The sequence below is a fragment of the Elaeis guineensis genome, chromosome 8, assembly GCF_000442705.2.
Source record: "Elaeis guineensis isolate ETL-2024a chromosome 8, EG11, whole genome shotgun sequence".
NCBI classification, from domain to species: Eukaryota; Viridiplantae; Streptophyta; class Magnoliopsida; order Arecales; family Arecaceae; genus Elaeis; species Elaeis guineensis.
This window is the reverse complement of record NC_026000.2, coordinates 7,409,279-7,424,275: the sequence shown is the minus strand read 5'-3', so window position 1 is coordinate 7,424,275 and position 14,997 is coordinate 7,409,279. Positions and strand designations below refer to the sequence as shown.

The 14,997-nt window shown below is 36.5% G+C and overlaps 2 protein-coding genes across 6 annotated transcripts; one reads left to right on the top strand and one right to left on the bottom strand.

Annotated features, from left to right (window-relative positions):
- The first annotated feature begins 353 nt into the window (after positions 1-353).
- On the top strand, positions 354-1,476 carry LOC105050476 (late embryogenesis abundant protein 46). The gene is made up of 2 exons (XM_010930512.3): positions 354-533; positions 847-1,476. Exons 1-2 carry the CDS (start codon positions 426-428, stop codon positions 1,222-1,224), a joined length of 486 nt encoding a protein of 161 aa, XP_010928814.1. The 5' UTR covers positions 354-425; the 3' UTR covers positions 1,225-1,476.
- Positions 1,477-2,031: 555 nt separating this feature from the next.
- On the bottom strand, positions 2,032-14,341 carry LOC105050477 (uncharacterized). 5 transcript variants are annotated; one of them, XM_073261778.1, is made up of 14 exons: positions 14,152-14,341; positions 13,057-13,491; positions 11,600-11,677; positions 10,205-10,359; positions 8,136-8,196; positions 6,973-7,040; positions 5,920-6,178; positions 5,481-5,621; positions 5,274-5,380; positions 5,140-5,190; positions 4,983-5,066; positions 4,638-4,801; positions 3,733-3,885; positions 2,032-2,405 (listed from the first exon to the last, which is right to left on the bottom strand). In XM_073261778.1, the coding sequence occupies exons 2-13, from the start codon at positions 13,388-13,390 to the stop codon at positions 3,735-3,737; spliced, it is 1,653 nt and encodes a 550-aa protein (XP_073117879.1). In that variant the 5' UTR covers positions 13,391-13,491; positions 14,152-14,341; the 3' UTR covers positions 2,032-2,405; positions 3,733-3,734. The 5 variants fall into 5 exon arrangements, with proteins under 5 accessions (XP_073117879.1, XP_073117880.1, XP_073117882.1 ...); XM_073261779.1 differs by having other exon boundaries at positions 2,032-2,401; XM_073261781.1 differs by having other exon boundaries at positions 2,032-2,388.
- Between the last annotated feature and the right edge of the window lie 656 nt (positions 14,342-14,997).

Genomic DNA, 14,997 nt, shown 5'->3' with positions numbered 1-14,997 from the left:
TTAATAATGAATGATATAGTAATATTTTGTTGAATGGTATAAGATATATGTAATAGAAGGATTGTAATCAATAATTTCTCCCTCGAGGAAGGATGACAAAACGATTAAATGAACCAAGGTGAAACGATAACCTGTGCACGTGCCCTTCTTGCATGCAATCCAGCTTTGCCACGCGTAAACAAATCAAAAGAGTGGAGAAAACCGTTCCCACCACTCGAAGGTCCAAGCGCACCTTCGTCCGCCACGTACCTAACGAGACCCCAAAGGCGTCCCCGTGTCCTCTCTGGCCGAAGATACGTGTCAACCGCACGTAACCGACTCCGCGACTATATCCATGTCTCCGTGCAGGCGATGATCGTACCCACGCCTCCATCCAAAGAGATTAGACGTCAAGCAGAAAGGTTGGAAGCGAAGAAAAGGAAAGGATGCAAGCCGGGAAAAACGCCATGGCGTCCGTCAAGGAGACGGCCTCCAACATCGCCGCCTCGGCCAAGTCCGGCATGGAGAAGACCAAGGCCACCCTCGAGGAGAAGGTTGGATATATACACGACATGTAGCTTTGCTTAAGAACGTTTCCCATCGGTTAATCTGTTTTCTATTCGATCATGTTTGACGGAATAGCTTATCCACGGAATAACAATATCACCATTTTCTTAAATATCCACTTCACCTTCAAAACATGAAGGAAATAAAAACATTTAACGGCTAAAAAGTGGAGTACGTAGATTTGATTCCATTCAACTCTGCTTTAGTCCCAAACAAAACGGACGTCTGGTTATGGTCTCATCGGGGGCCTTTTTTCGCTTGATTTGTTTCCGGTAATATTTCGTATTTATTGATGAGCAGGTGGAGAAGATGACGGCCCACCACCCGGCGGAGAAGGAGATGGCAGAGGAGAAGAAGCAGGACAAGATCCGAGAGGCGGAGATCGCAAAGCGCGAGACCAAGGAGCAGAATGCCGCCGCCCGGGAGCAGGCCCGCGCTGGCCACACCGGCGGCCCCATCACCACTGCCCACCCTTCCGCAGCCGCCGCCGGTCATCACACCACCGGGGCGCCCGGCCAGGTCGCCGGTGACCCTACCGGGGGTCACGTGATAAGCGGAACAGTGGAGTCCCATCCCATCGGTAAGGAGACTGGGACTGCCAGGCCTGCCACTGCCCACAACCCCTATGCTGGCACCGCTAACCCGGCCGGGCGGGGAACCGGTGGTGGCTACGACTAGGAAGGGCTTGGAATGTGTGAACAAATTTGGAAGGCACCTTGCTGTGTTTTCTATTTTATCCTCTACTACTAGCAGCAGTAGCAGCGTTCTTAGGAGTGTGGGTTTCTGTTTGTTATTTATTACGACGTGTTTCTGTTGTTTGTTAAGCTGTGTGCTGCTTGTGTTCCCTGGTATGCTACGTGTGTATGTTTTTAAGTCAAGAAAAATCACCCCTATTATATTGCAAGGAAGTGTTATGATGTTGGACTGCAATTGAGCAATTCGTTGCTTCACTGTTGTTCTGCGATGTATGAATTCTTTCTCTGCAAATTCTAGATTCAGTACTTAGCGAAGTAGCCTTCCGACTTAGCGACCGGGATATAAGCGTATCTCATGATGAAAGATTTGCTAGTTCTCGGATGAAATTACCTGAGGTCAATTGATCCGAATGGTCGAAATCCGCCAAAACAAACCTTTTGAAACAAGAATGAAAAAGGCTGCCTGCCCTCTTTCTTCTATGATACTTTGATCGCCTAGACGACCGCGAGAAGCAATGCATGTTTTCTGAAAAATTAATGAACAGCAAGGCCGATGTTTCGGTGAGTTCTATAACTACGCCATTTTTGGCGATCAGCTGGAAGACCCTAACTGTTGCAGCTATTTAACTATTACTCATATGCATTCACAACGAAAGAATAGAAAAGAAAAAAAAAAAAAAAACCGGTTTTGGGCCTTTTAATATCCAGAAAAAAAAATTAACAAGGCCCAGCACCATGGAGCTATCGCGCTAGAAAAATGGAAACAAAAAATGGCCGAGCTCCAAGATGATTTCTTCTGCAAGAGACTAGTTGATGCTAGCCTTTCCGACACTTCAAAAAAAAAAAAAAAATGTTTACACATTATACCTTGAGAAAAATAAAAGTAATGCCACTGATTAATATGCACAATCTGGATGATCACATAGAGCAATTTAATTTTGATAAAAACTTATATCAAGGGGATCCGACAGCAAGATTCAGGGTACTCTATGATCGGCAGACTTCCATTTTCAACCTGAACTTCATAGCTTGACGATGTTGGTGCCGCAACACATGAAAGCAGCCTAGAGTACTTCCTGATAACAAGCTGATATTTTGGTAGCTGTGATTCTCTGGTTGACAATCTCCAATAATTCGATAAAATAACCTGAAGTCATATGCTGCCTAAGATAAAGGAAGATAATATTACATAAAGGAATATTGCTTTTTAACAAAATTATATTGTTTGACTTGGTACACATTAATTGCTGATCAACATTTTCCAGTGCTTGCTTTAAAAATGATATAGTAGCATTTTCCAGGATCATTTATTAGGTCAGAACTAAACTGATCTGAGAACTAATAATTTGGTAATACAAAAATGAAAGTGGCCAATAGTAGTTTTTTCCCTCTTTGTCCCTTAATCAATTTGAACATATTAAGCTAGTTAAGTAGTTTGATCATTAATGAAAAATGGTTCCACAGACTCATTGGATTAAAATGGATCAAGGTGGGAAGGACAGTGTCAGACATTGAAAGAAAGCAACTTGAGAGGGATTCAGCTTGTTGCAGAAACCTATGAGTCAGACTTCACAGTTTCTGGTATGATTTCTAGATATATTAGACCAGATCATGTGACCTCTCCTTGTTTATAATTGTTTCTGGTATGATTTCTAGATATATTAGACAAGATCATGTGACCTCTCCTTATTTATAATTGTTTCTCTCATTAACATGTCATTCATCAAATGAACATTTAACAATATGTAGACAGTCTAACTACTGATGTAATGATCAGAGTCAAAACCCAAAGAATCATGTGAAATGAGTATCTCAAAAGAATCAAATTAAACTGGAAAAAATTCCTAAAGCAGAACAAGTGATCACCCTAACAGTCATAGCATGGAATCCCTAAGTGGATCACATGACATGTCCTATGCAACAAATCAATCTCCACCACAACAATGGTTATCTTCTCTAACACATAATTGCCTTTTTTCTTTGGCTCAAACAATGAAGAGCAGATTATATTTTGTTTCTTTGAAGGTAAATAAATATTCATCATGCAATGAACAAACAAAATGATACAAAATTCAATCTTTGCAGCACATTCTTCTAAATCTTATGTAGCTTTCTATATCATAACCACACTTGCTAGGTGGATATTTCCAATGCAACCAGAGTGTTTCCCGGGGAAAACCAAGTTGGAAGGATCCTGCATTGCCTGGGAGCTGCAAGACAATGGCACCGCTAAGAGGACAATATTAGAAGGATGAGGAAGAAAAAATGAACTTTACTGGTAGTTTCTTGTGTATATCAAATGGGGTCCCTAAGATAATTTAAATAAACAATTATGGTAGCCCACATTAGAATGTTTCTTTTACTACTTGTTTACAGCCTTTATACACATTCGTAACCCTAAATGGCAAGTCAGAGATGCAAAAGAAATCATGAAAATTCTCTTAAAAAAAGGGTCATGGAAAAAAGTTTGCAGGTTTAACTTTTTGTTAACCTTCAAGTGCGAAAAAAATTTCCAAGAGACCATGGCTTCTCATTTCTGCTTTGCGCGGTCTGTGACCGTAAAGAAGGTGCATTTACAGATATAGGAAGAACCCAATTGCCTTTTTCTCTTTGCTCAATAAGAAGAGGATGTTCGTACCTGCCACTGGAACAAATTAGACCAACAAACTGTAGAAGTTGCAAAAGTAGCATACAACATGTTGATGTATATAACTACAACCACATTCATGTAGATGTGGAAGGTATCATGGAGAGGTGCATGTATGGACCCAAGGCAAAAAACATCACGCGAGAGACATTGGCCCGAAAAAGATCGGTAATAAGATATCCATGGCTGCTGTGACTCAACATATGTGTCGAGAATAACTTTAGAAACAAAAACAGGAAAAACAAAAAATATATTAAGCTTGGGGATAAGTTTTATTGAATTATTGATTCACAACCTACTTACCCTTGGATGAAAGGATATAGGAGATATTGAGTATACTAACTGGTTGTTAGAGTAGTTTGACTTATTTATTGTCATCTTCCAGTGCTTTAGCAATCAACATAGGGTTAGCTATAGAGCAGATAAAAAGTTGAGATGACACCATAAAAAACTGAGGATATATTATGACAAAATGTCAGCCTGAAACTGGTGATAAGTTTCTGGCAAGGCAAATTTTGGCAAAAGAGTGGCCTGCTGTGAAACCTACATGACCATAGGACCAATTGGGCAGGAGAAAGAACTACCTGTAGTCCATAATCACACCGATATCCACATTCCAATATGGAAACTATCTTTTATTATATCCAATGTATAGCAGCAATCAAAGGACTTGTAAAAAGAGAAAAGGCATATGCTGACTCATTGTAAGCTTAGTGCCAACAGGGTATGTTTTAGTACTGTAGCAGTACCTAGTCAAGTCCAGATCCTTGGGAGTGGTGAAAAATTCAAAGCGAAGCGACCATTGCACTGAAATTTTTGGGGTGGAGAAGGACATGGGCCCATCAATAGGAATTGAAAAAAGAAAGCTTGTCTGAACCAAATCCGCAACTACCTCATGATGCTCACTTTGTATCTGTAACGCAAATGCACAAGCGCAAAAATGATTAAGCAATTTCTAAATAATAAAAGGCAAGCTTAAAATATCTTAACTAATTATTTCTCCAGAAAGTCAGATGAGTGGAATTAAAATCCAGCAGAAAAGATTTAAGAAATTGCTGATGAGAGCACACTATAGCAATTAACAGTCCAATAACCTTTGTGATTGTAGGCGAGCTCCTTCTTGAAGGATGGACAAAACGCTGGTTAATTGTTTCTGAAGTCTCCAATGTTATTGAAACCTGGAAACATCAATAAGATTTGGACACAACTTTCGTGAAGGGTAAAGAGTCAACAAAGTCAAAATACTTTTACCTCAAGGCATCTTCTAAATCCTCTATGAAAGAAGGTAAGAGTTCCACCTATCTGTTTTTAGAATATTTAAGAAACTTAAGATTCATCTCTTAGAAGTGTAAAACTTGATGGAAGTATGGATAACAGACTTGTACCATATCTCCGAAATAATAAGTTGAGTTAGAGTTCCTTGGGGAGAACCGAAGCAAAATTTGGTCATCTATCCTGATATTGTAGGATCTTCCTCGAATGAAGCCTTCTGCTGCAGAAAATTTTGCTGCAGATTAGCTTTACTATACTATAAGTCTATGAAGCAAAGGTGTTAACACAGGCAAAATTACATAGAGATACTGTGGACTTACATGCTACAGATTCAACAGCTTTAGATGCATGAGGTGATCCAATGTCGTCTTTAGAGAAATAAGAATCTTGAGAATTTCTTTGCTGACTTGGAGAGGGAGCAGATGATGAATTATCAAGCTTCTTTTGAGGTGACAACAACCCTGAGATGATGTCTTGTTACAATGGGCTATTCTTGCTTGAAAGATAAAAATAAAAGGTAGTAGGGATAGTATGAAGATATATAGCACATATACCCAAATGATAAACACTAATAAAAGAACATGTCTGGACAAAATCCAGTTAAATGTCATGTGAACAGCATAATTACCCCTTGGTGCAAGCCCCATATCTAGTAGTGGGACCACATATTAGAGGTCCTTGTGAGGCACATAAATTGTGTAAATGGATCTCCTTAACACCAACATGTATATTCACTCTCTTCTTAATGAAGATGCTTACCTCCACCAGGATCATCTACGACCTCAGCTACAGACAGTCGAGGAAGTGGATTATATGAAGGGAAACCAGAGCGTATTCCATGAAAATATTGGAATTCATTATTAGAAAGCGTTGATGCAATTGACTGCAAGGACAGAGAGTTTCTAGGGGTTAGGTCAGCATTTCCTTTAGTAGGATTGTAGGAGGAAACAGATGACACTTCATCTCTCGAACTATCATATCCTTCTTCCAATCCATCCAAATTCTCGTTTGCTCGAACCTGCCAAGAGATTAGCATGCATTAAAACAAACACAGAGCTGAAATCTAGTCTGTAAGTATAGTAGAAAGATGTTTTACAGGACTAATTCTGTATATGTGAACTATATGACATGGATTCTGTACTTGTTAACTAATTTACGAACAACATATGACTTGATCACCAAATTCTTCAAAATAAACAACTTATATCTATAACTCGATTTTTACATTAAGCAAGTAGGTATCAAAGATCTCAGAGCACCTCCTTTTCTCTTTCTATATGTGTTTGTGTTTGTGCGCATCAAAGCATGCATGTGTAAATAGCAGCTCTTAAATCCAAAAAACCTGACCAACTCACACACAATCACACACACAACCAAAAAAAAAAAAAAAGAGAGACCCACTTGGCTTCCCTGAAAATTGAAAGTATCACACCAGTGACCAAGTTGTAAAGAATAATGAAACATTGTCCAGGCCACCTATAAAAGTGAAACTACGCAAGAAAGAAATAAATCAGCAATTTTTCAAGATCTTTATTTTCAAAATCATTTTTTTAATTTTCTAAAAAAAAAACTATGAGATTTCAGAGTCAGAAATTTTTTGGAGGCTTGGTTGCAGACTTATGAGAGAGAATTTTCACAACACTAATTTATATGATTTTTCCAATAACTTAAACACACAGAATCATAATTTCTTTTACAGAACATATAAAATTACCGCAATTTAGAACTCAGAAGTTAGTCCAAACACAGGCAAAGTAAACCTTAAAAGTAAAAAAAATAATGGATTGTAACAGGAAACCTTTTTAAACATACCCAATCAGAATCTGCATCTTTTTCTCTCCAATGCATATCCAACTGATCAGCTGCAAGAGGTAAGCTTCCTGAAGAATTATCAAACTTAATTTATTATTTTTTCTTATCATTGACATTGTGGCAAGTAAGGACATGGTGACAGCACTAACAATTGTATCGTTATGTCATAATCAAAAGTATCTGTTTGAACTGTTTCATACTACATGTAGTATGCCGATGTTATTGGTGTTTCAAAGTCATTATTATGCTGTAGTATTTAATATATATGCTTATGCTGATGCTTATAAGAAAGAGGCAAGCATATATATGTGCTATTATAAAAACCAAAAATGTAATTTCAAAAGAATCAAAACATGCTAAAACTGGGGGAGTCAAAAGTTCTCCCTTTCTTTGTAAATCTTTAAAGTAAGCAACTTTCTATTTCGATGCATGCCAGAATATTCACATGTCAAGGCACAAGAAGCAAACATCACTAATCAAATGAATGCTAGCAAATACGGACATGCTGCATGATTTGGAGTGCAGAATTCAAACTTTTACTCTAATAAAAAACCTTATACCAGAAGGAAGAAAATTAGAAATTTTTATTCTATGCAAGCATCAACCCCCACCCAACATCATAACAACAACAGCAACAACAAAGAATGGAAAAGGTACACTGCCACAATATTCGAGCACCACCTTTCATAAGTAAAATGCTCTCTACCAAGAAATCAACTAATAGGAGAAAAGTAACCATGCATAATAAATTGACTCTCTTTCAATGAGGTTGTATCAAAAGTCACAAAAAATTATCGGAAGAAGCAGAATGTATGATCTTAGAATAATGGCAAAAAAAGGCTTGTATCGCTACACTTGCATGGTGAGGAAAGTCTTTTGATTCTTGCAGTAAGTACAGAAAAACTCCAAAGAAGAGACAGCATTTCATTCCCCCTATTATTCTCTGTATCAATATCAGATAACATATGGAGGTTCTAGATCCATAAAGTCGATCCCCTGTAGACCAGCAGGTTTGTTGGTCGGTAATGATAGATAAAATGAACCTGTATTTATCAGCATTTGTTTCATGCTTAGTTGCAAAGGACACTCCTCATAAAACAAATAATGCAGAACTAAAGAACTTCAAGTGCATGCATCCAAAACAAGTATATAATTACCCTGACCTTCATTCAGCAAGTTGTTTTTCTTTTGTGAGACCCATATTTGCAAAGGAGCTCGAGATTCCTGTGGAAATGAAGTTAAGCAATGATCAGACCATCAAAGAAAGAACACCATATATTCTAAGGTGGCATCATTTTGGAGGAAAAACATGGATGGACACATAACAATGAAAACATTTAAAGATCGTCATCTGCCCGCAAGATCTATAAAATATCTTGACTTGCAACAATTAGATACTCATAAGTTCACACTGCAGGAAACAATTCCTCCAAATATTTTTGCCTCCTTAGCAGAACCATTGGGACATCTGATATTGTATAAAACTTTGAGAAGAAGACTTAGTTTCACTTGACATAGTAGAAAATCCAGTTGTGTATGACACTGAACCAACATTGGCACTTATTAAAGGGATTATCAGTTTATCACTCACTGATAGGTCTTTCCTCTTAAAGAAAAGGTTGGAGTAAATTATCATACTACACTGGTCGAGGCGTTGAATGTTTCTAGAAGGCTTATTCAACCATTATCTAAAGAGATAGAGACAAGAGCAATTAGATAGCTCTAGCAAGTCGGATCATGATTCTGGTGGAAAAAATCTGGACACTTCCTGCAATGACCCAGGATATGGCACTCAACCTGTGTACATGCACGCACAAGCATCATGCAGTAGCATAGGCAATGTACAGTGTGGAGGACTCACTAGCAAAGTCCATAATGTCCACATGCATGGGAATAGAGTTGATTTTGCTGGGCGTGGGGTTGGTAGTTGTTGGGCGGTGGGGTAGGTGGGGATTGTGCTGTGTTTCAGAGTTGATTTTAGTAGCAACAAGACATCCGAAAGAATTCATAGCACGTTATGTTTTCTAACAACTCTACATGTACTCTCAGAGTTCAGCACATGTTAGTTGATCCTTACAGAGCTATCTTAATCACAAGGGTAGGATGAAATAACCTTTCTTGTCATGGCTGGTGTATCTATAGATGATTCTTTAGAAGGCATATCACTTTTTCCTGCAAGTATGAGTGTTCCATGTGCTAACATATTCAGATACACATGATTTCAAAATCCTTGTTCTTCAACCATAACGAGGTGATGCTCTAGAGGGAACGTAACCTCCTTTTGCACTTTGAGTTGATCCACAGCAAGAATAAATTAGCCTCAAGGTAATTACAACCTAATTGATAATTTAATTTGTTTAGGGTGTATGGAGACCAATCAGACCATAATAGGACAGTTATTCACTAAACCAGTTCAACTTTCAACTGAATAATAAAATATGTGGAGTGGTCTGCCTTAATCAGCATGCTGCTAAATAAGTCCAGTATGGGTTGATTTACCAAAGTTCCATGATTAAAGTTTATTAGACAGCGACAAAGGTGGTTTAACACCAAGGATAACTGGCCTTAACTTTATATAAGATGTCTGGCATTGTCAGTATGATGTCAAGTGTCAACACATTGAGCTCAAAAGAAGTTGACTTTTTACTGTTTGAATATGTGGAAGGTAAACCAGAGATATTAAAGTGGATATATGTTTAGCTAGAGTTAGTAATGTTTGCACTAGATAGATTAGAAGCACCAAATAGAAAGGGGGTGGGGGGGGAGATCAATGAGTTGGAAATCCAAGGTATAGGGTCCCTATAGTTGGTCAAACAGGAAGGTACTACCAGGAGCATTTATGGAACTTGTGATGAAGGCTTTGAGATGGCCCACATTATCAAAGGACATTTCCCTTTACAGAGGCAAAACATAAAATAGATTCATGCAGTGAATCTAATGGACAAAGTTTATCATTATCCATTAGTCATTGTAATAAAACGAAATATTTAAGAGGGATACATAAAACTGAAGCATAAGGGCAGGTACAAACATCCACAAGTTTATAGAAAGATGGGCAACTCCATGGATAATTATATACCTATGGAGGAGAATAAACAAAATGAATGATTGATGCTCATGTCATTTCCAGAAAGTAAACCATAAATATCTATATATGACAATAGATGATTTTCAACAAAAAAATTATCTACTAAAAACCTTCTTGAGATATTTAAGTGGTAGATGAACTAACCAATTGAATTAAATTATTTGTGCACCTATTATGATCGCCATTCTCCAATACAAGCCACCATCCACATAATGTACTTCTAACATAATATATATAGCGAATGCTAAGACCCCGGTAAGATGGTGGTAAAACCTTCGGCAGCTCAACTCGTACTAAATCTGCATAAATTGTTCAAACTCAAGGACTGAAAATACATTTTATAAAAAGAAAACAGTTTCACATGAAATTATAGATACCAAAATTACAATTTCTCCTTAAGCCCTACAATGCTGAAAACAGTAATAAACATAATTTCTGAAGTATAATGCCTGCAAATTATTAAACATCCAAATAACATCTCCTAATCACTCATTCAAAACAAACTGTGATTTTACCATTAGTCAGGGTCAAAGAAAAATGATAAGATTAATGAATCTCATCCTCCCTTCGGTTCTCTAAGGATATGCAATTCTATTTGACATATTCTACTGGTCCCACCTCCTACATGCCAGGATGCCCCTCTACCTATTTCTATACTCTAGATATTTACTCAACTCTCAGTTTGATTATGGATCTACTACCAGAAATTCAATGCATAACCTCAGCATTCATGTGTATTCTTGAATAATTTTTCAATTATTCAACCATTTCATTTTACCAAATTCAACTTTAGCCAGATTAGTCAACATTTATGTGTTTCAATGCAACAACAAGATGTTATTTGGAACAAATAGTTTTGTTGCTTGGTTACTTGGGACTGAACTTATGAATTGTATGTTCATCAAATACAAGGATACATGCAAAATAAATTCGATGTCTGACTCCAATATTATTTTTTGATCAACTTGAGCTTTAGATAGATGTGATTGAACAGATAAGAAAGGAATTAAACAGTTTATTGACAAATTACTTGTAAAACAACTCCATCAAGCCATCATCCCCAGAACTTCCTCCTTTGTGTCTTGATATGACATTAATTGTGAATCTATTATAGTTATGTTCTTCATTGAATTGAAAAATTAGCCATCTACGAACAATAGAGCCTCTCGACACATAAGGTTCAATGATGTAGATCAGTCATAAAACAAAAAACCACAACAAAATCTAGCCCTGCTCAATGGTATACCACATACAGAGCTGATAGGCCTATTTCACCAACAATATTTTTCTGATATCATGGCTTATAAGCTATATGAAAATATACTGTAACTAAAATATCATAAGAAGGCAGGGTTGAATCAAAACATTTAGTTTTTCTAAGAGCATCTAATAAAAAATAGAAAATAGTTTCAGTTATTAAAGACAGAAGAAAATGAATGAATTGCTTTGACTCTAAATTATGCTATACAATCTAAATCATTTTTCACCAAATCTTTAACATATTAAAAGACAATGACCTAGAATAGATAGTAAACTTACATGTTTTGGTAGCCCCAGAAGAAACGATCACTTTTGATACTATTGTTGGTGCCATAGAGTCCAGAAACAATTGCTCACCTGCAATTTCAACAAGGACAAATGGTGAAATGTGAAACACATTTCAGTATGTTGGGTCACACAAATGGTATCAAGTCGAAGGAATTAGAATATTGAAGTAATTATATTTCCGGTTACAGCTAATAAAGTTAATGCAGAAAACATATAACTAAGCATCACAAAAGTAAATTGAAAGCCTCCACCACCTAGTCTTATATTAGATTTCAAGAATTCCTCTTGTTAAACCTAATCCAAATATATATTCCTGTATCTATTAAACTAACAATCAATCGATCAATTTAAAATTCTTCCTAACAATTTTTATCCATATTAAATGGAATAAATTAATGGAACAGATTATATTAAAAAATCCATAAAATACAACAAGACGGAAAAATGCAAATACGAAATTAATTATGATTTTAAAAAAATTAAATATGTCAAGCATGTCAACAAGAAGGCAAAATTTCAAAGCATTTAGAAAATGTTTTCATAAATTTATCACTATAGTTCGCAAATTACATAATGTTGAAAACAAAAGTAACAATAATTTAGAAGATATATTATGCAATTGGAAAAGCACTTTATTAAAATCCAAGAATGATTTGACTTTTGAGTGCTGAAAAACATGTAACAATGATTCCTTTCTCCAGTGCACTTATCCTTCCTCTTCTCCTGCTATCTTTCCATGCCTGTTGAAGAAGTTCTTATGCATTCACATGACTAGTCCATCTCAATCATTTCTCCATTTATTTTTTGAGGTTCAACTCCTAAAACTTTTCCAAAGATACTTTAATTGAACTTTTCCTTAGCAATTTTACCAAATAGGCACCTCTTTTCATATTGTTTTGTCACAATCTTATACTTGCCATACTAATCTATTATGATATTTCCATTCGCCTCTCCTACTTCACAAGCACATAACAATCTGCAAGCACATATTCAAAATCATCCACCTTGCTTCAATTATATATCAGAAATGTCTTCATCCACTTCTTTTTTGTTCCATGTGACAAAAATAATAACTTCGAATATGCTTTGGCCTATCAAGTTGAACAGCTATTGAAGGTTTTTCCCTTTTCCAGCATCAATCTATTTTTGTGATGCATGAACACATTCCTATATAATCTAAACTTGTGTCATGTAGGCATTCCAATTTTGATACAGAAACACAACTTATATATTGTAATGAACTTATCAACCTCTTGCAATACAGTCATGTCTAAGGCAATAGCACAAGTGCGAAACATTACATATTATGAGATCACTGATGTGCAGTCTAAGCAAGGATTTACAACATCACAGCCACCGATACTATCAAGCATTAACCAAATAAAGCAATAAATCTTTTGACTTATGCTAGTATCAGTATAAATATAGAAAAAGGAAATAGAAGCTACCTCTCCTTTGTTTTGATCGAGGCAATGGCTTCTGTGTAGCAAACCACTGAGTATCCAATTTCTCAATACCTTTAATTTCAAATGTAAGGTTATCGACCAAGAATGAAGAGATGCCATCACTCAAATGCCCTGCCTGAGTAACTCCCTTCGAAATTTTCGGACAACAAATCTCTATGGCTGCAGTAACTGAATCACCAGGCCTGTATATCTCTTTATCCGTTTGAAGTTTGAGGGAAGGAGTAAAACTGTGGTTGGCAGCAGAGTCACCTTTCTTGTCATCAAACCAACCAACACTTCTAAGGACGGAAAACCCCTGAGGTAGTTTCAACGACATCTCCTCGACACTGAATGCCCATTCAAGTGGGTTACTTTCCCCTCATTAAGTAGTGCATCATAGAGAATTATTATCTTCTCTAAGTAGTCCACAGCTGGGTACTTGATCCATCATCGTCAAGACCACATACAGACAGAAGCAGAATAAGATTTTTTTTTTTTTTTTCAATTATAACAAACAAATGCCAATAAGAACTGAATCCAATCTAACTATTTAATCTTTTAGGCAATACAATCCACAAAAACTTCAATAGGGAGCATCGAAATTAGATTTGTAGTGACGCTGAAGGAGCCGAGCAAGTGACAGGGAGGCATTAACGTTGAAACTTCCAAGAAGCATCGAAATAAAAGAATCCGTACACCATAATTATTCGTTCAAGTCCTGAAATTTACCCCTCGAAGACACGAAGTGGTTCGCGAGAATGGCGCTTGATCTAGGATTTCCCACAACGATAGCACCCGATAATTACCTCAAAAAGCAGAGAACGGAGATATCTTGAAACATGACGATTGTGCGACTCAATGCGGGTAATTCCAGTTCCAAGAATTCAAGAACTCGAACATGGATTGGATTTAAGGTCAAGATGGAAGGAGATCGACATCGAGCTCGACAGGATGGAGCGGTTGGAGAACCAAGAAAATGGATTGGATCGAGGAATCGGCCTAAGATCCGAGGAGAAGCGCGACGGGGGAGAAATCGGGCAGCGAAAGGGCAGAGGAGGGCGAGAACGAAAAGGAGTAAAAGAGATGCGATTAGGTTACCATGGGCTTCTTGCGCTCTGCTCCCCCTCCTCGATCTTTTCTTCTTCCTCCTCTCTTTCTCTGATAGTTTGAGGTCGGTCGGCCGGCCGGCTAGTATCCGACGGTGCCCCGTTGGTGCACTGCACGATCACCTCCCGCTGAGATCACTGATGCTCTTTTGATATGCGGATGGCATTGGTTACGGTCACCGTCCACACTGTTCCTACTGCCGACATTATATACTATTCCGTGCTTGTATTTGATAATATCGTGGATGGCTGTGATGGAACGTGATCGAACTTTTCTTTAATTCAACTCTGATAGGAAAAACTATAATCTATTTGGTTCAGATTACGAAATTCTTTATAATTATTTATTTAAAAATATATATGAAAAAATAATTTTTATTATATTTGATTGGTTAAAAAATTATTTTGAAAAATAATATCAAAAAAAATTATTACATTTGATTAGAAATAAATCTACATATAAATATAGTCAAATTTATTAATATATTTTTTAATATTATAATAGTATTGTCATCTCCAATTAATTTTTATGTAATTTCTATAATCATATAACCCTTTACATAATACTATTTCTATCTTATTTTTTTTACAAAAATTTTTTATTGAATAAATTTAGAAAGATATTTAAATAAATTTAATAATTACATATGCAGCTTTATTAGAGATATTTTTATCAAGTGTGAATTATTATCATTTAAAAATTTATTAAATATTAATCTTTCATGGTATTTATTTTATCTTTTCTCTCCAAAAAATAAGCATGGAGCCCACCAACTATTTTATCATCTCTTTCTTTTCTTTTTCATACCAAATATAATAATATGATATAAAAATTATT